The 22,922-nt window shown below is 36.5% G+C and overlaps 1 protein-coding gene across 12 annotated transcripts in view; it reads right to left on the reverse strand.

The window, feature by feature from the left end:
* Positions 1–604: 604 nt before the first annotated feature.
* PKIB (cAMP-dependent protein kinase inhibitor beta) overlaps positions 605–22,922 on the reverse strand; it is a 176,672-nt gene continuing 154,354 nt past the window's right edge. For all 12 annotated transcript variants that reach the window (XM_053222320.1, XM_027056990.2, XM_053222319.1 and 9 more), the window contains 2 exons: positions 6,373–6,549; positions 605–1,825 (listed from right to left, as the gene is read on the reverse strand). In XM_053222320.1, the coding sequence (XP_053078295.1) occupies positions 1,758–1,825; positions 6,373–6,541 (237 nt within the window). In that variant the 5' untranslated portion in view covers positions 6,542–6,549 and the 3' untranslated portion in view covers positions 605–1,757. The remainder of the gene's footprint in view (positions 1,826–6,372; positions 6,550–22,922) is intronic.

Genomic DNA, 22,922 nt, shown 5'->3' on the forward strand with positions numbered 1-22,922 from the left:
GTTAAAAATCACTGTTCTCCTCTAATACTCTTTATACTGTTTATACAATATCATGTCATTCAATAACTTCCTGAAATACAATTTTAGTGTAATACATTTAATTGAAAATTAAATTAGTTCTAGGGGTGTCTGGGTGGCGCAGTCAGTGAAGCTTCCGACTTTGGCTCAAGTCATCATCTCACAGCTTGTGAGTTCAAGCCCCGTGCTGGGCTCTGTGCTGACAGCTCAGAGCCTGGAGCTGCTTAGGATTCTGTGTCCCCCTCCCTCTCTGCCCCTCCACTGCTCGTGCTGTCTCTCCCAAAAATAAACATTAAAAAATAATTTTTTAAAAAGTTAAAAAAAATAAATTAGTGCTACACCTAAGATATTACTTTTGATTATTTTACCTAAAAAAATTATATTTGAGAATTTAAAACAATCAGGTTCTTTGCAATCTACCCCTTTGGTATGTATAAGATATGAAGTTAGGCTTCGCCAATGAAATAATAAGTAGGAGGTGAATTATGTTGCAAAGTTTATTAACTTCCTGCTCTACAGTGTGTCACCATTTTTCAGTTGGTATACTTTAGAAGATAAAATTAAGAAGACTTGTATCAAGAACAAGTTTCTTGAGCAGTGAAGAGTTTATTTGATTACTGTATACAGACATGGCCTAAGTCAACAATCAAATAAAATATAACTGCATGCATATATATCTGAAAATTAAAATAAATTCATTAGTCCATTTTCTAAAAATTCAGAATTTTACTATTTTTCTAAAATGTCTAATAAAATTTACTATAACTTTGGTTTTGCTTTTGTTCCTTTTAAAATATATACTTAAATATATATTAAAAGCAAGTATTTTGCTATTTCTACCTACAACATTCACTAAATATTTGTGTCATGTTAGTTACTTTAGGGAAGATATAAAAATGATGGTCTGCATTCCTGAGGAAATCATTTCAGAAACAAGTCACAATACACATAAGCCCTAAGAAAGGAAAAGACAGTATAAAGCAACTAGTAAAGTGTTTTGAATAAGTCTTATTAAAGAAAAACATATGCACACACATACACCAAAGTTAAGGAAGATAGTGAAATTCATTTTAATAGGTATGTTCCATATAAACAATTTGTCACAAATTTTGTATTTTAAGAGTCTATAAGAAAAATCACAGTATGCATAGACTAGAAGCAAAATACATCAAACAAAAATATCCTAAAGATATTTAAGTTGTCAAAGTTTTGCAATTTTTCCAAATCATTTTAGGGTTTGGGGAAAAATAGTGCATTTTTGCTTTAAAAACAAATGTTCTCTATGTGTTTTTGACTATTATTCCTTCTCATCCAAAAAAAAAAATACTGCCCTACAAATTCCATAGTTTTAAATGAATGGTGTTTGTTTTATATTTACTAAGAAAATGGTTTGCCCATTACCATAAAAACAGAATTAAAAATACATCTGGCTAAGTAAATCCAAAAGAGAACAGTGGATTTTGTTGGGTTTATAGATAATGATATGTATATAAGTGACCATACATTCTTAACCTTTTCCTTGGGTGCAATTTGGAAGTAATATGCCTTTTAATAGCCTACATCGGACATTGTGGTTGCATTCCAAGTGAGTAGCATCACAACAAAATTATCTAATACACACGTGTTGCTTAGGGCTGCAATGTTACCATAGTTACTACCAGATCAAACATCTCAGGAAAGCAGGGCCACTAAGTCTTTCAGTTTACAGAAATTCAGCACTTTTGATAGTTTATGAGCCTTCATTTTTCTTCTTTTGGGGGCTTTTCCAATTGGCATTGTGTTGTTTCTTCATCTTTCTTTTTTATATCTAAAAAATAAATAAATAATTCCGTTCATTTATAGAATATAGTGAAATATATTTTATACTATAGTGGAATGAAACCATTAGTACTTCCTTTATGCATCCTAATAATTCTCTCCTTGATTAGGAGAGGCTTTGCCCTCAATCTAGATATGGAAACTATACAAAGAAAATAAATATGGATAGGTTTGGGAATCAACATTCTCCTAGTTACCTTTCCCTCCTATTCTCCAGAATTATTACATGCGAGGCAGTCTCCTAGGTATTATCACAATCTCCATTTATAGATTAGTCTATTGAAATACAAACAGGTTAAGTAACTTGCTCAGTCACAGAGCTAGTAAGTGACAGAAACACAATTTGGACTGGGTCAAGTGGCTCCATAGCCCAACCCCCTTAATGATCTCCCTATAGTTCATCACACTCTCTCCAGCTTCCTCACAGTTTCTACCTCCTTTGCTCTTAGGAAATGATCTCACTACTTTGCAGAAAAGAAAAAAAATCAAAATCTTCAGGTAAAAGCTCCCTCAACCACCAAATTTCTAAAACCCCGTAGTCTGTACTTATTCCTTCTACCCTTCCTCTTATTACAATGGAAAATGTGTTCCTCAGGACTGGTTACATAATTTATTGGAGCCCAGTGCAAAGTGGGAATGTAGCACCCCGTCTTCAAAACATATGGAAAACTTCAAGACAGCAACAGCAAGTGCAAATCTCTTCTGAACCCAGGGCGCTGTGCAACCAACCACACCTCACCGCACAATCCTGGAGCTGGCCTTGGTGCTGCTCAGACTATCCAAGTCTATTCCTTCAAGATCTGCAACCCTCTCCATTTCTGCCTCATCAGCAAGCTAACAATCATCTCCCGCCTCCATTTCACCTGACTTTCCCTTGCTCCTGACTCCTCATTTCCTCACATCACCACCAACTTTGAACTAACAAAGGCCTTCTTTTAACTGAAAATTTTCCACATACTATCTTGTCTTTTATCCTTTAAAACATATCTCTTGAGGTCTCCATTTTAAATGAAAGCTATTAAGTCTCTTCTGCCTCCCTAATACTCTTGCCAAAATCATCACTGGCATCTTTGAAGTTCAATATGATGGATTCTATTCAGTTCTTCAATTTTTATTCAGGAAATATATTATTAAACATGTATAATATACCAAGCAGTGAAAAAAAAATATTCCAGCTCTCAGGAGACTTCTAGTGAGGGATATGGGGAATAAACAAAATAAGTAAAATGTATGGTATGTGAGGAGTCCTAAGTGCTATGGAGGAGAATAGGAGTTTTCAAGAAGTCTTGGGGCATGGAGGTTGTGATTTTAGCTAGGGTTAGCTGGGGAGAAGGGCCATGCAAGTAAAGACCTGAAAAGGTAAGGGGTGAGCTATGCCAATGGCAGGGAGAGAGCATTCTAAGCAGAGAGAAAGTTAGAGTCAAAGCTATCAATGTGCAGGAAGGAACTGCAGGCAGGATAATACAGAGAAAAAAGAACAGAAGATGGGGTCAGAGGGATACCAAGAGACCAGATCTTTTGGGTGAAAAATGGCAGCTAGCTGAACAAATCTGAAAGTAGAACTGACAATTATTGCTGATAGATTAGATACACAGTTGAGAGAAAGAGGGGAGACAAGGATGATACCAAGATTTTGACTCTGGCAACTGGAAGTGTGAAACTGCCATTCACCAAGACGGGGAAGAGGCAGAAGAACAGGTATCAGGGAGAATATCTGAACTCCGCTTTATTATCCATTAAGTTTGAGATCCCTCTTAGATAGCCAAAGCAGGGGTCAAATAGGCAGATGGATTTATGAGTGTGAAGTCAGTGGAGCTTCTAACTGGAGAAAACAAATCCATGAGCTATCAGGAAAATGATATTGTCCCAGTGAAATCGGACAGTATCTCAAGAGGAGGGAATGTTGATAGAGACAATGTAAAAAACAAAACCAAAAACAAACAAGCAAACAAGAAACCACTGAGTTCTGGTACCATGTAATTCATTAAGAGATCAGAGAGAGAAAGAAACAATAGCAGGAGAGGAACAGCCAGTGAAGCAGGAAGAAAACCAGGAGAACGGAATGTCCAAGAAGCCAAGAGAAGAAAAGTCTTAAGGGGAAGAAAGGGACGGTGCATCATGACAAAACTTCCAAGAGATCATGTAGGATGGAAACTAAGAATGGACTGCTGATTTCATCAGACACAATGCTACTTGTAATCTTGAAACAGAGGGGTGGTATGGTGAGGATCAGAGGAACAAAGAGGATTTGGAGGCATGTCCATTCTAAGGGCTTTTTACTGGCTGCTCCTTCTGCAAAGACAGCTCTTACCTCTGATCTTTGGTGCCTGCTGCTTCCTTCAGTTGTGATTCAAAACACATCATTGTCATTCAGATTTCAGTGAGGGCTGTCCTAATTTCTCAATCTAAAACCACAGTAACTCTACCACAACATCCTATTTAATTCTCTGATAGAACGGATACTGTTGACATATATTTATTTGTTTATAACCTAACTCTCCCATTGTAGATATCATCCAGGACAGCAAGACTTTATGTCTGTCTTATTCACCCATATGCTGCTAGTTTTTAGAATGGTGCTTAGCACTTAGTGGGCACTAAATTGAACAATGGATCAAATGAACAGTGATAGAGGGAGTTAAGGAAAGGCCCTTTGTGACATTTACAGCTGCCGCCCTCTGTCCCTACTTGCTCATATGTTATCAGGCATCATTGTCCTCCCTATCACAGTTATTAATTTATAAGAGATAGATTAAGACAAAGTGTGAACTGGGCAAATTTCAGACAGGTTAGTTTCATGCAGGATGCAAGACATTTGTGAGCCTAGAATTTTTCCCACCTAAAAATATTTATCAACAACAACAACAACAAAAATCAAAGAGGATAGATCTGAGGGAAACCACTTAACCACCTAATAATCCACCTAATAACCCCCTTTCCTTTCCCTCTAAGGGAATGTGACCTTACTTAGAACAATCCTTATTTTCTTTTGCTAATAACTTCCTTGTCTCACCTTCCTTCTTATAAAAACCTTCCATTGTATACAACTCCTCAGAGCTCCCCTCTACTTGCTGGATAGGATGCTGTCTGATTCATGAATCACTTAATAAAGTCATTAGATCTTCAAATTTACTTAGCTGAAATTTTTGCTCTTTAACAGTATAAAAATAGTAACTATATTGTTTCTGATAATGGTCTCTCTAGCGATGGAAGTAAAATGGTGAAAACTACTCACTCTCCTACAAAGAGTTAACCAGGTAACATCAGTAAGCATTAAGGTTTTGTGTGTATGCAGTTAGGGTACGTAAACTCTAATTAGGCCCATTATACTAATAAGCAACTTAGCTTCTCTCCCTCTCTAGTTGAGGATGGCCCTTCAACAGCAACATCATGTTCTAATAACCATATTCCATTTTCAAACTTAAAAGGCCGAAATGATTACACACATTTTTATTTATTTTCTTTCTTTCCAATTTCCCATCTTATAATAGTTTGTGTGTGTGTATATATACTTTTTTTTACTATTACTTGTAGTATCTCATAAGAGAAATGCAATGACCTCTGGGAAAAGATGAGGTGTCCCTGGCCAAACCAAGATTTACTTATTTCATAGGGATCAAACCAGGAACATTTGTAATTTACCAGGTAGTAAATAATCTCCTGAAGCAAAGGACCAAGAGCCCTCTTCTGGGACTTGCATGAATAGTGTAGATATGCACAAACTTCTAGCTTTCTCTTGCCTCATTGCCAGCCAGCATAAATTTCTGTACACATACTAAAGTCTACCTTGACGTCTAACATGGGGCACAAAGCACAGGTATTTTGGTAACACTTTTTTCTTTAACCTCTACAAATATTTTTAAATAAAAAGACTCCTTTAAAACTTTACTGAGAGTATCATTATATTTATTTCCAGAAGACTAAGCTCTGGAAGCTGTATGAGATGTATGTAAGAATGGGGTGAAAGACCCGAGATTTCCCTTCATTAGTTTGACAGCTCCCTTTTTTCCTTAATTCAACTTTTTCCACTGAAGAACAATCACCTTTTATACAAATACTCACCTTAAAGATTTCATCTTTAACTGATAATAAACTTCTTCTTAGATGTGAGAAACAGAAGGACTTGAGAATACTACAGTGAAATAGAACCTGCCAAAGTGGTTTGCCAATGGATGACAGAAAGAAAACTATTTCATTTCTGAGTATTTCTAGATAAATGTTGTAAGTCTGTTGAGGGGATTATATTTGTTCACCTCTGATTCCCAATTACTAGCACTGTGCATGGCTATACATGTTCAATGAATAAATAAATGTTCAGCTTCCACATACACATCGAGACAAAAAGGTAAAACTGTCCACTTTCAGAAAGCCTAAAAAATGTACTTAGCCTTAAACAAACACTGAGAGATTTTAGTAGGCACTTGTGAAAAAAGGCACAGAAAAAAAGAGCACTTATGACTAGTTAAAAGAGAGACTGTTCCAGAGGAAAGGACTAAGAAGAGAGTGCTACTGTTTTGAAGAGAATTTGTGTGTTACCTTCCTCCATGGAGAGGGCCTCCAGTCTGAGGGGCAACTCCGAGATTCCACCTGTCCCCGCTGAGCCCTGGATGTCTGGCACCGCATTCCGGCGGCCTGTCCTTGCTGAAGATGCAAAATTGTTGACCACGGGCTCCACATCAGTCATTTTCGATGAATCTGTCCTCATAGCAACATCTACAAATAGAATGTGCACATGAAGAAGAGGATGAGCCTATTTTGAGGTAAATGTTCACAGTGGTGGTTGAAAGGCATGGCTAGATCAAAATCACAACAGGCTTGAGAATCTACTCATTGATCACACCCTGCATCTACGTCTACTTTTATGGTCCTGAAGCTTCCATTTGCACATTAGCACATTCGCTGAATAGAGAAGGAAGTTCTCAGTGTGAGCCAGGTTGCTATAAATACACCCTGAGCCGAATAAGCCACTTGGATGCTTTAGGGTGCAGTAATCTCTGGCTTTTGTTCTGTTTTTCTGTGGATGGATCAGCCAAACTAGGGCTTGGAAGGAAATGAAAACTGACTTGCTTGGCCACTCCTATAGAGACCCTGCCTGCCAGTTTTTGTTTGTGGTGCTTGTTCAGGCTGAAACTAAATTACTATAATTTGTATGGATCAAACAAAACACACTATGCTCCTACTCTTTAGATATGAGAAGTTCCACTTTATCTCAAAGGCATTTTTCCCCTAGTGACAGCTGTGTATTTCTGCCTGTTCTAGTCAAAGACCTAATTTTCAACAGCCTCATGTTCATGTTTAGGAGAGTAGAACCTGTATTACCTTTCTTGCATTTAAGTGGAAATGGTAATTACTCATGCTTCCCTAAGCATCCTTTATCTTTCTAATAATTGTACCTATGAAAGAATTCTTAGGAAATCATTTACTGCACAGGGAGGGAAGGAGGTAGCAGATTCTGTTTATTCTAAAACTAACCCTCTTTCATATGATGTTTTCTAATGAATCTTTCCTAAGAAGTCAACACTGAATAGTATCTCAAAAGCAACAGAAGCAGCAGCAAGCATTTATTGAGAACCTATTAAGTACTAGGCTCTCAGTTGGGCACTGAGAACACAAAGGAATAACATACTTTCCTGTTTTTAGGGGACTTGCACTCTCAAAGGGACTTTGCACCCTCTTTCTCCTCTTTGATGCATTGGTATACATGCATACCACAGAATGTGCTGAGTATCAACCAAGGGATGGAGATAATCATCCTTTGAATCAATTAGACTTCTGTTTAGTATTTGCCAACTGTCTGGCATTGACAGACAACATAGATTAATATAAAAAGCACTGAACTATTAGTCAAAAAGAACTTCACTCCATTATAGGCTTGCAGGTGATATTGGCTAATTCATTTAATTTCAGAGTCATGATTCCTCCTCTGCATAATGGATATAAAAAAAATTAGCCTAACTGATACACAGGATTTTTGTTAAGAACTAATGAGATAAAGGATATAGAAACTCTTGATAATTCTAAAATTATGTCTGGTTATTGGCACCATTGTTCACATCTCACAAAGTTTTATTCACTCCACTGCCCTTCTATGTATCCTTTTAATCCTACGAAGAAACATCTTCCTACTGGAAGTCCTCTTGAACTTCCTAAGAGGGAAACCAGAATGTATGCAATACAACATAAACATTTTCATATCTATTGTCTCATTTTAAGTCTCCCAATAATCCTTTGACATAGTAAGGAATAACCCTCACTCACTACGTGGATGTGAAAACCGTGGATGTGATTTATTTAAAGTCACAAAGCTGCTCATGTAGCACCCAAGAATGCAAATCCAGTTTCAGTTCACTCTGAAGGCAAGATGACACAAAATTATCTTTCCAAATCTCTGTGACATGCAGACAGTCATACAATAGCTACTTTTGATTCTGCCCTTGATTACTTTTTAAATAGGGAAAATACCATATATATAAATACACATATATATACATACACACATACTTACATATCTGTGTGTGTGAGAGAGAGAGAGAGGAAGGGAGGGAGGGAGGGAGAGGGACAGATTCCTCATCTTTTCATAGGTGTTCCTTTCTGGCTTTGAATGGTTATCTTGTGAGACCCCCACGCCCCACCCCTCCATGTTACATGAATGTCAATTACAGATCTCTTCTCTAGAGCTTGTGAGAAGTGTCTCACACCAAGTTTGGAAAAAGACCCCGTTTGCCAGCTTCCACTCTGTCTTCAGCCAATTAACAGCACATCGAAAGCCATGGCCACGATCAATGGTGTATTTCTGTGGAGCATCGTCCTGTGTCACACAAACAAGTTAGCTATGCTAAGTTTGGAAGAGCAGCTCTGAACACCTTGATCATTACTGGCCTGACAGTCCAAAATCTTAAAGTTAAAGATAACAACACATATAAAAATATTAAGATATGCTATTTAAAATACTTAAATATGATACATTTTATGTTAAATGAAGTGAGTGAACTTCTTTAGTAAGACAGTCTATGTTAAAGACCTATTGAATTAGAATTTGTATATTGAAAAAGAATTTCTAAAAGATGAACTTCCATCAAATGAAGAAATTCTAGGCTCTGGGTTTATTTCAAGGTTTCCTTGTTTTTGGCTGCTATTTTGCTTTTGCCTTTATATTATTATTTCAGACACAGGCTTTCTAAATTAGTCCTTTTTTGTCGGTTAGTGTTAGAAAACAAGATCAAAAAACTATCTAAAAGTCTGTCAAGATTTTACTCATTAACTACCATTTTAAGGTAAAAATCAGAACTGGATGTGTAAGAAAGCCAGACAACAATAGGCTGCTTTACCCCGGAGCTTTACTTGGTCATTTCCCAGCTCTCCCTCTTCCTACTACCATCTTCCTTTCAGAGCCGGCCACCGACGCTGATGCTGAGTGACCAGGATGTCATGCTCCAGCACAAAACAAACAGTTCACCCAGCCTGGACCCACAGGACTGCAGGGAGACGTAGCTTTCTACAGTGAAGAGTCATCTCATCTTCCTGACAGAAGGTGTCGGTGACTTAGAGACTGCTGGCTGGAAGGAACATTTGAATCCACAGTGTGATTCTCAACTGGGCTCTTTTAATTCTCTAGCAAAGACATTGCCTGCAGCATTGGAAATAACCTGAAAGTCCCTAAGGGAAGAATGGCTGAATAAACTATGTATGTAATATTATGGAACATTATACAGTGATTAGAAAGAATGTGCTAAATCCAGTTAGATCCACCTATGGAGATGCATCCATGACACTGTAAAATAGAGCAAAATTCAAAAGTAATATTTACAGTGTGTGGGGGAAAAGTAATGAATATAATATGATCTCAATTTCATAAAAATAATAAAAAATGCTAGTGGGGAGTGTAAGAGAGAACAAGGAGAATATTAATCATTTTTTGGTACTTCCTTACATATATAAACTTGTACAATGAGCATAGATTATTGTTGTGATTTAAAATAAATGAAATACATTCACCTGGAAAAATTATAAATATACAGATATTCTAGCACAGAAAGGTGCTAAAAGTGATATTTTGATAATTTAACCAAAAATAGTGTATCTTGAAGTGTAAGCCTCTTCCTGTACCAAACAGCCATCTTACCTGTCTGTTGTTATTGTCCTCTGCAACATTGATTACATATGCCTGATTTTTCTTTTAGAGGGATGATTATATATATAGTAAAATATTTCAAAATGGAGCAAGCAAGCAAGCTTGGCTGAGAAAGTTTCCTTTAAAGTAGGGCCAGAATGGGGTGCTGGGTGGCTCAGTCACTTGACCATCCAACTCTTGATTTTGGCTCAGTTCATGATCTCATGATTAGTGAGTTTGAGCCCCAAGTCAGGCTCCATGTGGAGCCTGCTTGGGATCCTCTCTCTCTTTCCTTCTCTCTCCGCCCCTCCTCCACTTGCATCATCTTTCTCTCTCTCCCTCTCTCTCAAATAAATTAAAAAAAAATTTTTTTTAAATACAGCCAGTAAGCCATAAGGGAGGAGGAATTTATGCACATCCTCAGCAGAGAAACTATGAACTTTTTGAACTTTTAAGCTATCCGCAAGCCTTCAGCCTAGACTGAACTTCCCCCCTCACCGTGACAATTGGATCTTCTGTGGTCTTCACTTCTAAAGGAGCCAGTTGGGTTTAACAAGCTTCAACCATGCATTTGCATACACAACCAATCCCAGTTAACCTAATTTCAATTCCTGTTTTGCAGAGGATCTAAATGAAAACTACATTCCTAACCTTCCACCTTTATATAACCTTGCCCCACTCTTTGTCTTCCTTGGAACACAATTTGGGTTTCTATCTCAATCTGTGGCTCCCAAACTGCAATTCTAACTGCCCACATAAATGTCTGTTTTAATTTTCAGTTAATGCTTTCTTTGTCAACATTATATATAAAGTAGAGACAACTGGTCTCTTCAAATGCTTTGTGATGTTTAAAAAATATATAACCTATAGAAAGATGAAGAAACACTGCTAATAAACACTGAAGAGAGATTAACTTCCAAGTTCTTTTAAATCTCTGGGCTTATGCTTTGCATTCTGTGTGTGTCTCTCTCTCTTTGCCCCTCCCCCACTCGTGCTTTGTCTCTCTCTCTCTCTCTCAAAAATAAACATTAAAAATAATTTTTAAAAAATTTCCAGGCTTAAAAAGCTAATTATGTGTATGTTTGCTAACTAAGGCAACAACTCTTCCTCTTTTTCTTCTACAGAATTAGTAGAGGAATCTGGAAGAGTGCTGCTTTGTCAGCTGTGAGTGCTTACAGAGCTGAACCCATTTGGACATTTGAAGATTTCCCAGAAGTCCTTGCATGCCCCCAGCATGCATCTCTGTTGAAAATACACAATTTTCAGGATGTCTGACCAAAAGACCATTAAACAGTCATAGATACACACACATGCAACATCTCTGCAGTCTCCACAATATTGAAAATTCAACACCAGCACAACTGAAGAGAACAAAGATGTCCAAGTTAAATGAAGCATATACAAAATTTTGATGTATATACAAAATCACTAGCCAGCTCCCAATGGGCTTAGAAGAGCCTGCTAAGAACAGAATGTATGTTACAAGCGTAATAATAAACAAAAGTTTGGAACACCTGGGTGGCTCAGTCAATTAAGTCTCTGACTCTTGGTTTTGGCTTAAGTCATGATCTCACAGTTCATGGGTGTGAGCCCCATGTTGGGCTCTGCTCTGATAGTGCAGAGCCTGCTTGGGATTCTCTCTCTCCTTCTCTCCCCTCCTCTGCTTTCTCTCTGTCACTTTCTCTAAAAATAAATAAATGTAAAAACACTTTTTTTTTTAAGTTTCTATAAACAGGAGCACCTGGGTAGTTCAGTCGGTTGAGCATCTGACTTCAGCTCAGGTCATGATCTCACAGTTCATGAGTTTGAACCCTGCATTGGGCTTGCTGCTGTCAGTACGGAGCCTGCTTCTGATCCTCTGTCCCCCTCTCTTTCTGTCCCTCCCTCACTTGTGCTCTCTCTCCCACTCTCTCTCAAAAATAAATAAATAAACATTGAAAGAAAAGAAAACAAAAGTTTTTGCAACTTCTTTCTCTCCCAACTGAGATGATCTACCCTCTTAGCTCACACTCATTCTTTTCCTTAAGCTTCCTTACTTGAAGCCAAGACTGCAAGGTCATTACCTTTTTTCTAATCTCTGGATCCATATCACTCACTTCATCTCCCATAGTGAAACTACTACTCATTCTGCATGTAAGACTTGAAATAAACTTCTCACACACTAAATGAGTTCTCTGGGAGAAATGAGTTCTCTGGGAGTATGAGTCAGGGTATCTCAAAAAACACTTAAAGTAACAAGGAAGAACATGTACTTTGGAAAGTCACTGTTTTTCCTGGTCAAAAGAGAGGATGAAATAAAGAGAGACATACACTGTTCTCAGTTGATTAGCAAATTCCTCATCTGGCTCTCTCCAGCTTTCAGTATCTTAATACCTTATGCTAGGTTTCTTCAGTTCTCTGCCTACAGCTATTATTTTGCAAGATTTTATTTTGGAACATAAACACTTCTTCCAAATGAGGTGAGAGAACTGTAACAATTGCATCTCAATGTGGACCAACAAAAACCGCTTCCACTAAATTATTAAGTGTCTGGCCCTGTGCTAGGCCCCCACACTACAAAGAGGAACCCCCAGAATGGTGAGGTCAAACATATTCTGATCTTTTCAGTACCTTTCTTGACCTCAAATCCTACTCTTTGGAAATAAAGCAAAACTATACACCTTGAAAAATGGGAATCCTAGCACATCTATTTACCTAAGTATCAAGACAATTTTAGGGTAAATAGAGCTTACATGAAATGTATACCTGTATAAAAATTATGTTTTTAACTTAGAGATTTTTCTTTTTTGTTTTTTTAATTTCTCCATTTTTGGAGTTTCTGTGCCTCAAGTCTAAGCCAGAGGAAATTCTACTTCTTGTCTATTGACACATATTGTTTCTCATGCTTAGATTCTTGCCTGATAATGATATAAACAGACCCTTCAACATATATTGGTAGATGCATGAAAGCTATTTTTACCATGCATAATTTTTGACAACTTAGACCTATCAAATTCGAAATATAAAGCCATATTGATTTTTCTATAATCTCCTAGGTAAAGTAATGAACAAATCTGAATACCTGTCTGGCACAATTACATCATTAAACTAAGATAGGGTCATTTAGGACAACAATATGGACTGATGTGGATAAAGATAAAAAAAATAACTGTAATAACCACGCAACACCCTTGAGTGCAAGGGTCACATTTAACTGGTCATTCTACTCTAGAAAAAACTTACCCCAAACACACCCTCCATTAAAGACTCTATGGAGTTAGTTTGCCATAGGCCTACTCCTACCCTTGCAGCTTCCCCAAAGGACCTGTAAACTTAAGTGATGCGGACCCAGACACTGAAGTGATGCATTAACATCATTAACATTAACAACATTAACATTAACACAGCCAGTTTGTGTCAAAGTCTCTTCTAAGTTCAGACAGTACTGTTCTGTTTCTTGGAAACAGACGTCCCTAATTATTCGTACATTATCTTGGGTTGCGTGTGCATGGGCGCGTGCGTGGGTGGGTGCTTGCGTGCGTGCATGCGTGTGTGTATGTTATGCCTGATAGGTGGTATCCAGGACACGCAGTGATATTTTCAGTTCTCCTTTAGGTGAATGTAATTCTAAATGGTTATAGCCTGTAGCACAGCATCCCTCCTATCTTACATCTTACATAGTTTTGACTTTTTGCTTCTCACCTTTTTATTTCTATCTTTCTGAGAGATTAGAATTGAGAGCACTTAGCTTGAAATACAAGGAACCATTTTCATTTTTTCCCCCACTTTACCTGAAACCCTGCCTGTATTCTTCCATTCTCATTTACTTTTCACATTTTCCCTTCCAACTGAGGGACTCAAATACCAGTGTGTTCTTACTTCATTAAGGTGGCAGAGCCTACTTAAGAAAGTATTTGGATTCTATCCAAAAGTACTTATTTAACACTGACTCTGTTCAAAGCACTGTGCTAGTAACTGGGATTTGCCACAGTAAGGACTTCCCCTGCTTCAGCTGGAGACCTGGAGAGGCTCAGTGCCAGGCAGCTCCCCCAAATGCACAGAGGAGGTAGTCGTTAGTTCCAAAAGAGAAGATGGGGTAAGAATGCACCGAGTGGGGTCCCAGAGAAAGGGTGAGAAAATTCTAATGAGAGACTGCTCTCAGATCATCCACTTCTCATCTTTGCCTTTTTCCAACTATTTTTGGACACAAAGTCTTCCTAGATTTCAATAAAGGCACAAAGATTCTTCAAGCTGAATTTGCACTACCAAGAAAATGAAATAATTTTGAGGATTATATGGTTTGCTTGCACCAGTCCCATCTCAGAGTGAACACAACCTGTCTGTGCAGGGGGGTTTTAAACGCAAGTCCTAAGAAGTCAGTTCCTTTTTTAATGAGACAGTGGTTTTAAACTGTCAAGTGACTTTTGATGACATCAGTAGGAAGGAGAAAAAGGGAAGTTAATCTGACCAACATGGTCACAGTAGAAATGTCTTTGTATCCTTCTGCCTAGTATGTGGACTGGCACACAGTTGCCTATTAAATTCAATAAATATTTAATTCATAGCTGATACCTATAAATTATGGGCAGGCAAACACAGCCAGTGAAGGTGCTTTTAACTACTAATATTCTTAATAAAGCCTGAAAATTCGTTTAATCAAATATTAAAATGAATTATATTACATTAACAATAAAGTAGCTTTGTGGGCAGGACGTAGACTAGTGGTAAATACAATGCCTTGCAGGTGTGGGTAACATCAATTGTCATATGCAGAGCAGGAGTTAATGTAAAAACTCTTATGGAATCACCCTCACCCATGGCATCTAAATAGTTATAGTTTTCAGACATTGGCTCTCTCAGAGGATTCATAAACCTTAAACTGTGAACCGACTGCCCAACCTAAAGTCAGTTACACACAATTAATCAGCTTTCCCTTGTGCAAATATGCAATCCTCTAACACTTTAAAATGTTCTTTTTATTTTGACAGAGAACGAGTGTGAGTGAGGGAGGTGCAGAAAGAGAGGGAGAGAGACAATCCCAAGCAGGTTCCACACTGTCCGTGTAGAGCCAGATGCGGGGCTCAATCCCACAAACCATAAGATCATGACCTGAGCCAAAATCAAGAGTCAGATGCTTAACCGACGCCCCTCTAACACTTTAAATAGACAAGATCCTGTATTTTTAAAGTGTTCAACTAATTCTCTTTTACCATTTTCATTCTCAATAAGGGGGAAAATAAAACCCTTTATCCTCTGGATTTATTTTCTTTGCCTATGATTATTATTGAGAGTGATACATCTATGACAAAAATAGTTCCATAATTATTCTTCCAATGTAGAAGTAATCTAAAGCAATAGCTTAAGAATGGACACTTTAAACTGCATACTTTTATTTCAGAAAACTTTTATAACTTATATACGCTTGTCTTCAAAAGGAAAAATGCAGTGATACAAAAGAATTATTTTTACCAACATACAAAAATTTATATATGTAAATGTGTACCATATCCATCAAAGCCATTACTTTAGGAAGCTACATATGTATTCCACCTCTGAAAATATTTTTATGACTCCATCAGTGTAATCCACTTTATACTCATATTTAATATAGTGGTAGAATAATACTATGTTTAAAATATAACATTATATTTTATAGTGAACTGTTTTTAATTAAAAGCTATCCCAATTGATCACCTATTTCTTTGTACTACCATGACTTCAGGTTGTTGTTTTTTTAATGTTTATTTATGTTTGAATGAGAGAAAGGTAAGAGTGTGAGCAGGGGAGAGGCAGAGAGCGAGGGAGACACAGAATCCGAAGCAGGCTCCAGGCTCTGAACTCTCAGTACAGAGCCTGATGCAGGGCTCAAACTCACAATGAGATCGTTACCTGAGCCGAAGTCTGACACTTAACCAACTGAGCTATCCAGGCACCCCAATTTCAGATTTTTTTCTAAGCCTCCTTAAGTAATTTAGATTAGCATATATTTGGAAGAATTCTGTTTCAAGTGAAGATTTGAAAGCAGAGCTTTGAGCAATGTTAGAATTACTGAACTACCTTAGCAAGCCTGCTCTTAAATTAGTCCTTATATTTGTTCAGCAGTCCAAACAGAGCAATGGAAAGTTTGGTCACCTAAATGTGAGCATGTAGTTGAATCCTGCATTGCCATCTAATAAACTTGCGACTTCCCACAAAACATTTAACTTCTCTATTAATTAAGTTTCCACATTTATCAAAAGTAGAATTAAAATTACCTATTTTACTACTTTGGAACCCAACAAATTAATTGATATAAATGTGCTTGGTTAACAACTACACAAATGAAATTTGTTTAGAAATCAGTCACGTTAATTTATAGGCACTATAATAGATTATCATAATAAACACTGATTATCCTGTTAAAGTCTGCTTTTGATTTGGCTCTAGAGACAGCCTCTGACATTGTGAGTTATAAAGACAAGAAAAAAATTAACCCAAAGGTATTTCCAGAAACTTGGTGTTTAGGGAAAAAAAGAGCATAAAAAGTTTACAGTCTGGCTTCCAAATCCCCCCACACAAACATCTCAAAGTTGGCTACCTCTCTTAGGTAGCCACCTGTGACAGAAGACTGAATCTTCCTTACACCCTTCATCATGGTTTCTCCCTAAGGGAAAAAGTTTCATATACTTTCAGCAACAAAACACGTTTAAGTGTTTCATTAAAGTTAAAATGGGATTGAAATTGTCACTTTCTTCATGATACCTGAAAAACAATTCTTAATCTGAGTATTAACATAATGACATAATATGGTGAGGAATTAGAAGGGTCACAAAACACCTGAGAGAACTCTGCTTGCTCAGTAAAGCTCACCACCCCACTTAAAACAATGTCTTCTTCCTGTAGCTCTTGACCTTCCTTCCTTAATCTGTTCTACTGTACCTTAGCACTGAGTAGCTTTGACACATATTATAACTTAGTAGGATTGCACTACTATTTGCTGTCTATCTCCCTCTACTAGAATATAAGCTCTACAAAGGCATAAGTTTTTGTAGGCTGTTTCACTGATGTATCCATAGCACTAAGTCATGCCTGGCACTCACTCAGTAGGTACTCCAATAGAGTTTGTTTACTGAATGAAACAATTATCTTTCCACTTCTCTTTTTCAAAATGAATTTTTTTCTTTTTGCATATGAAAGTAACACATGCTCATTGTCGGAAAAAAAGTGACAATTCTTCTGGAAGAAGAAAAAACAAATGGCCTTTTATCCCATTATCCAATGACAGCACTATTATAATTCTAGTGCATATCCTTCCAGTATTTTCTCAGTGCTCACATAGACAGATGCACATAAATATCTTATATACCTATATTTTAAAGCTGGATTGTATTTATTTGATATCATTTTATTATATCTCTTATAAATCATTTTATCTTATCTTTTAAAATATAATTGTTTTCAGGCCAACATAATTCTAAATTTTTAATGAAAGTTGGAAAAAAAATTTCCTAGAAAGCTAACATTTCAGGGCTTATACCAACCATGTAAAATAGGCATAGCCAAAAGCCCAAACACAACGCCAAAAGTAAAGAACATAACTAAGGACTGAAATCATTCACAAACCTTTCCTTTTTTTATATTTTTAATTTTTTTTTATTTTTAAATGCTTATTTATTTTTGAGAAAGAGACAGAGAAAGAGGGACAGAGCATGAGTGGGGGAGGTGCAGAGAGAGAGAGAGAGAGAGAGAGAGAGAGAGAGAGAGAGAGGGAGACACAGAATCCGAAGCAGGCTCCAGGCTCTGAGCTGTCAGCACAGAGCCCGAAGCAGGGCTTAGACTCACAAACCACAAGATCATGACCTGAACCCAAGTCAGATGCTTAACCAACTGAGCCACCCAGATACCCCCACAAACCTTTTCTTAAATTGGATGAAGTTGATTTATAAGCAAGATGCTTTTTTAAACTCACATAACTTTAAAAGTTCCAGTGATGTCTGTTTTTTGTATTGCATCAATGTATAAAAAATTTGGGGGGATGTCTCTTAGTTCCTTTTTGAATAGATTTAATTTTCTTTTTTTTTTTTCCTAGCTGAGAAAAAAAGAGAAATAATTCAGCCTTTTCAAGCTCTGGTTTGTTTTCTAAGTTCTCTTCAGTACTTTATTTTTCTTTGCAGAAGAAATCATTTTAGTGTTTCATCAAGCACAAAATTCAGTCAAAATCACAGTAGCAAAAAATTTTTAAGTTGTTTTGAGGATTTTTGGGTCATACAGGCAAAAAAATAAAAATTCCCAATCAAATAGAAATAACTTCAGAAAGAAAAGTCATACCGTTGAAATATTTTTGTTCATCAAATTATGTATACTGATGTTTGTCTACAATTAAGTTAATAGAAGTAAAATTATTTATATGGATGCATTTAACTTTTATAAAACTCTTTTGTAAAAATAATAAATTCTGTTACTATTTAATATTAGATTAAATATATTATATTTATATATTTATATTTATAAACTTATAAATTTATATATTTATATAAATTATATATAAATTTTATATATATAAATTTTTATAAAATATATATTATATTCATATAATTATATATTATATAATTATTATAAAATAATATTAATTCTGTTACTCTTTAATATTATATAAACTCAATAGAAAAGATGAATCTTCATAAAATAATATCTGGAATATATTCAACAGACATAATAAACAATTCAAAACTAGTATATATATTAATTTTCAAAATATATATACAGAAAAACATAAGAGAAATACCCAAAGTTTTAACAGTAGTTTTTTTTTTTCTGAGTGGTGTTATTATACATGATTTCTCTTTTCTTCTTTGAACATTGTTTTCTAAATTTTCTACAATGAAGATTTTCATTATGTGCAAAAAGGCATAAACATGTTGTGAACACACACTGTTTTAAATCACTTGAGTGAGATTCAGTGCATGTGATTCTGTATGATGGGATAGTCATTACTATCTTCATTTTAAAGGTGAGAACACAGAGGGCCATAAAATGAAATGGTCTGTCTAAAGCAACGGAGCTAGCGAGTGGCAAAGGCGAGACAGAACCCATTTCACCTGACACCTCAAACGTTGCTCCTTCGGTTACACCTCACCAAATATTTGTTGAACAGAGACTCGGTCTTCACTAAACCAATTGTTACTAAGCATCTACTATATCCTTCATTCAGTGTGAGATTCCAGAGAAATGGTGTCAAATAAGATGAAACACTGTGATTAACAGAGTGGGGATGCACACAAAAAAACATATTATGTGGTCTTTACTCTGAAAGATTGTATAACCTAATTGTACAGATGAAATACATGCACATTAAAGAGAATGTAAAAACAGAAGCCAATATATGATATATTCAAATATATAGTATAAATGCAAAATGTTATAGAAATATAAAAGGGAGGAGCGCCTGGGTGGCTCAGTTGGTTAAGCAACCAACTCTTGGTTTCAGCTCAGGTTCATGATCTCATGGTTTGTGGGATCAACCCCCTGCGTCGGGCCCTTTGCTGACAGCGTGGAAACTGCTTGGGATTCTCTCCCTCTCCCTCTCTCTTTGCCCCACGCCCAATCACACTGTCTCTGTCTCTCTCATTATAAACCTAAAAAAAAAAAAAAAAAAAAAAAAAAATATATATATATATATATATATATATATATATATATGGGAAATGGTTATTGAACTTGGGGGTAATTAAGAAAAACTTCACAGAAGCTGTAGAACACATTGGGCCCTAATATTTGGGAGGGATTCATACAGATAAAAAAGACATGAAAAGGCTTACCAAGCCAGGGAAATATCTTAAGCTAAATCATGAAGTGAGTGTCAAAGGCAACATCCAATTAAAGGAAAGGAAACATCTGGCTTTCATGGAATGTTAAGCCATATAGAGTTGGAAAAATAAGTTAGAGCATAGTCATCACTAGAACCAAAATTGCAAAGAGAATGAATGCCATTAAAAGGCAGATTAAAGGGAGATGGTAACAATTGTAAACATTTATGTACCAAATGTGAGAGCACCCAAATATATAAATCAATTAATCACAAACATAAAGAAACTCATTAATAGTAATACCATAATAGCAGGAGACTTCAACACCCCACTCACAACAATGGACAGATCATCTAATCAAAAAATCAACAAGGAAACATTGGCTTTGAATGACACATTGGACCAGATGGACTTAACAGATATATTCAGAACATTTCATCCTAAAGCAGCACAATATACATTCTTCTCCACTGCACATGGAACGTTCTCCAGAATAGACCATACGCTCGGACACAAAACAGCCCTAAGTAAGTTCAAAAAGATCAAGATCATACCGTGCATATTTTCAGACCACAATGCTATGAAACTCGAAATCAACCACAAGAAAAAATTTGGAAAGGTAACAAATACTTGAGACTGAAGAACATCCTATAAAGAATGAATGGGCTAACCAAGCAGTTAAAGAAGAAATTAAAAAGTATATGGAAGTCAATGAAAATGATAGCACCACAACCCAAAACCTCTGGGACGCAGCAAAGGTGGTCATAAGAGGAAAGTATATAGCAATCCAGGCCTTCCTAAAGAAGGAAGAAAGATCTCAGAGACACAACCTAACCTTATGCCTTAAGGAGCTGGAAAAAGAACAGCAAATAAAACCCAAAAACATCAGAAGACAGGAAATGATAAAGATCAGGGCAGAAATTAATGCTGTAGAAACCAAAAAAACAGTAGAACAGATCAATGAAACCATAAGCTGGTTCCTTGAAAGAATCAACAAACTTGATAAACCACTAGCTAGTTTGATCAAGAAGAAAAAGGAAAGGACCCAAATAAATAAAATCAAGAATGAAAGAGGAGAAATCACAACGAACACAGCAGAAATAAAAACAATAACAAGAGAATATTATGAGCAATTATATGCCAATAAAATGGGCAATCTGGAAGAAATGGACAAATTCCTAGAAACATATACACTACCAAAACTGAAACAGGAAGAAATAGAATATTTGAACAGACCCATAACCAGTAAGGAAATCGAATTAGTAATCAAAAATCTGCCAAAAAACAAGAGTCCAGGGCCAGATGGCTTTCCAGGGGAATTCTACCAAACATTTAAGGAAGAGTTAACACCTACTTTCTTGAAGCTGTTCCAAAAAATAAAAATGGAAGGCAAACTTCCAAACTCTTTCTATGAAGCCAGCATTACCTTGATTCCAAAACCAAACAGAGATCCCACTAAAAAGGAGAACTATAGACCAATTTCCCTGATGAACATGGATGCAAAAATCCTCAACAAGATATTAGCCAACTGGCTCCAACAATACATTAAAAAAAGTATTCACCACGACCAAGTGGGATTTATACCTGGGATGCAGGGCTGGTTCAATATCCACAAAACAATCAATGTGATTCATCACATCAATAAAAGAAGGGACAAGAACCATATGATCCTCTCAATAGATGCAGAGAAAGCATTTGACAAGATACAGCATCCTTTCTTGATAAAAACCCTCAAGAAAGTAGGGATAGAAGGATCATACCTCGAGATGATAAAAGCCATATACTAGTGACTCAACGCTAATATCGTCCTCAATGGGGAAAAACTGACAGCTTTCCCCCTAAGGTCAGGAACAAGACAGGTATGTTCGCCACTGTTATTCAACATAGTATTGGAAGTCTTAGCCTCTGCAATCAGACAACACAAAAAAATAAAAGTCATCCAAATCGGCCAGGAGAAGGTCAAACTTTCACTCTTCGCAGATGACACGATACTCTATATGGAAAACCCAAAAGATTCCACAAAAAAACTGCTAGAACTGATTCATGAATTCATCAAAGTTGCAGGATATAAAATCAACGCACAGAAATTGGTTGCATTCCTATACACCAACAATGAAGGGATAGAAAGAGAAATCAAGGAATCGATCCCATTTACAGTTGCACCAAAAACCATCAAATACTTAGGAATAAATCTAACCAAAGAGGTGAAAAATCTATATGCTGAAAACTATAGAAGCTTATGAAAGAAGCTGAAGAAGACACAAAGAAATGGAAAAAGATTCTATGCTTCTGGATAGGAAGAACAAATATTGTTAAAATGTTGATACTACCCAAAGCAATCTACATATTCAAAGAGATCCCTATCAAAGTAACACCAGCATTCTTCACAAAGCTAGAACAAATAATTTGTATGGAACCAGAAAAGACCCAGAATAGCCAAAGGAATCTTGAAAAAGAAAACCAAAGCAGGAGGCATCACAATCCCGGATTTCAAGATGTATTACAAAGCTGTAACCATCAAGACTGTATGGCACTGGCACAAGAACAGACACTCAGATCAATGGAACAGAATAGAGAACCCAGAAATGGACCCACAAATGTATGGGCAACCAATCTTTAACAAAGTAAGAAAGAATATCCAATGGAATAAAGACAATCTCTTCAGCAAGTGGTGCTGGGAAAACTGGACAGGGACATGCAGAAGAATGAACCTGGACCACTTTCTTACACCATACACAAAAATAAACTCAAAGTGGATCAAAGACCTCAATGTAAGACAGGAAGCCATCAAAATTCTTGAGGAGAAAGCAGGCAAAAACCTCTTTGATCTTGCCCACAGCAATTTCTTGCTGAATACATCTCCGGAGGCAAGGGAAACAAAAGCAAAAATGAACTACTGGGACCTCATCAAAATAAAAAGCTTCTGCACAGAGAAGGAAACAATCAGCAAAACTAAAAGGCAACCGACAGAATGGGAGAAGATATTTGCAAATGACATCAGGTAATGGGTTAGTATCCAAAATCTATAAAGAACTGATCAAACTCAACACCCAAAAAACAAATAATCCAGTGAAGAAATGGGCAAAAGACATGACTAGACACTTCTCCAAAGAAGACATCCAGATGGCCAACCAACACATGAAAAAATGCTCAACATCACTCATCATCAGGGAAATACAAATCAAAACCACAATGAGATACCACCTTACACC

Source organism: Acinonyx jubatus, chromosome B2, assembly GCF_027475565.1.
Source record: "Acinonyx jubatus isolate Ajub_Pintada_27869175 chromosome B2, VMU_Ajub_asm_v1.0, whole genome shotgun sequence".
NCBI lineage: Eukaryota > Metazoa > Chordata > Mammalia > Carnivora > Felidae > Acinonyx > Acinonyx jubatus.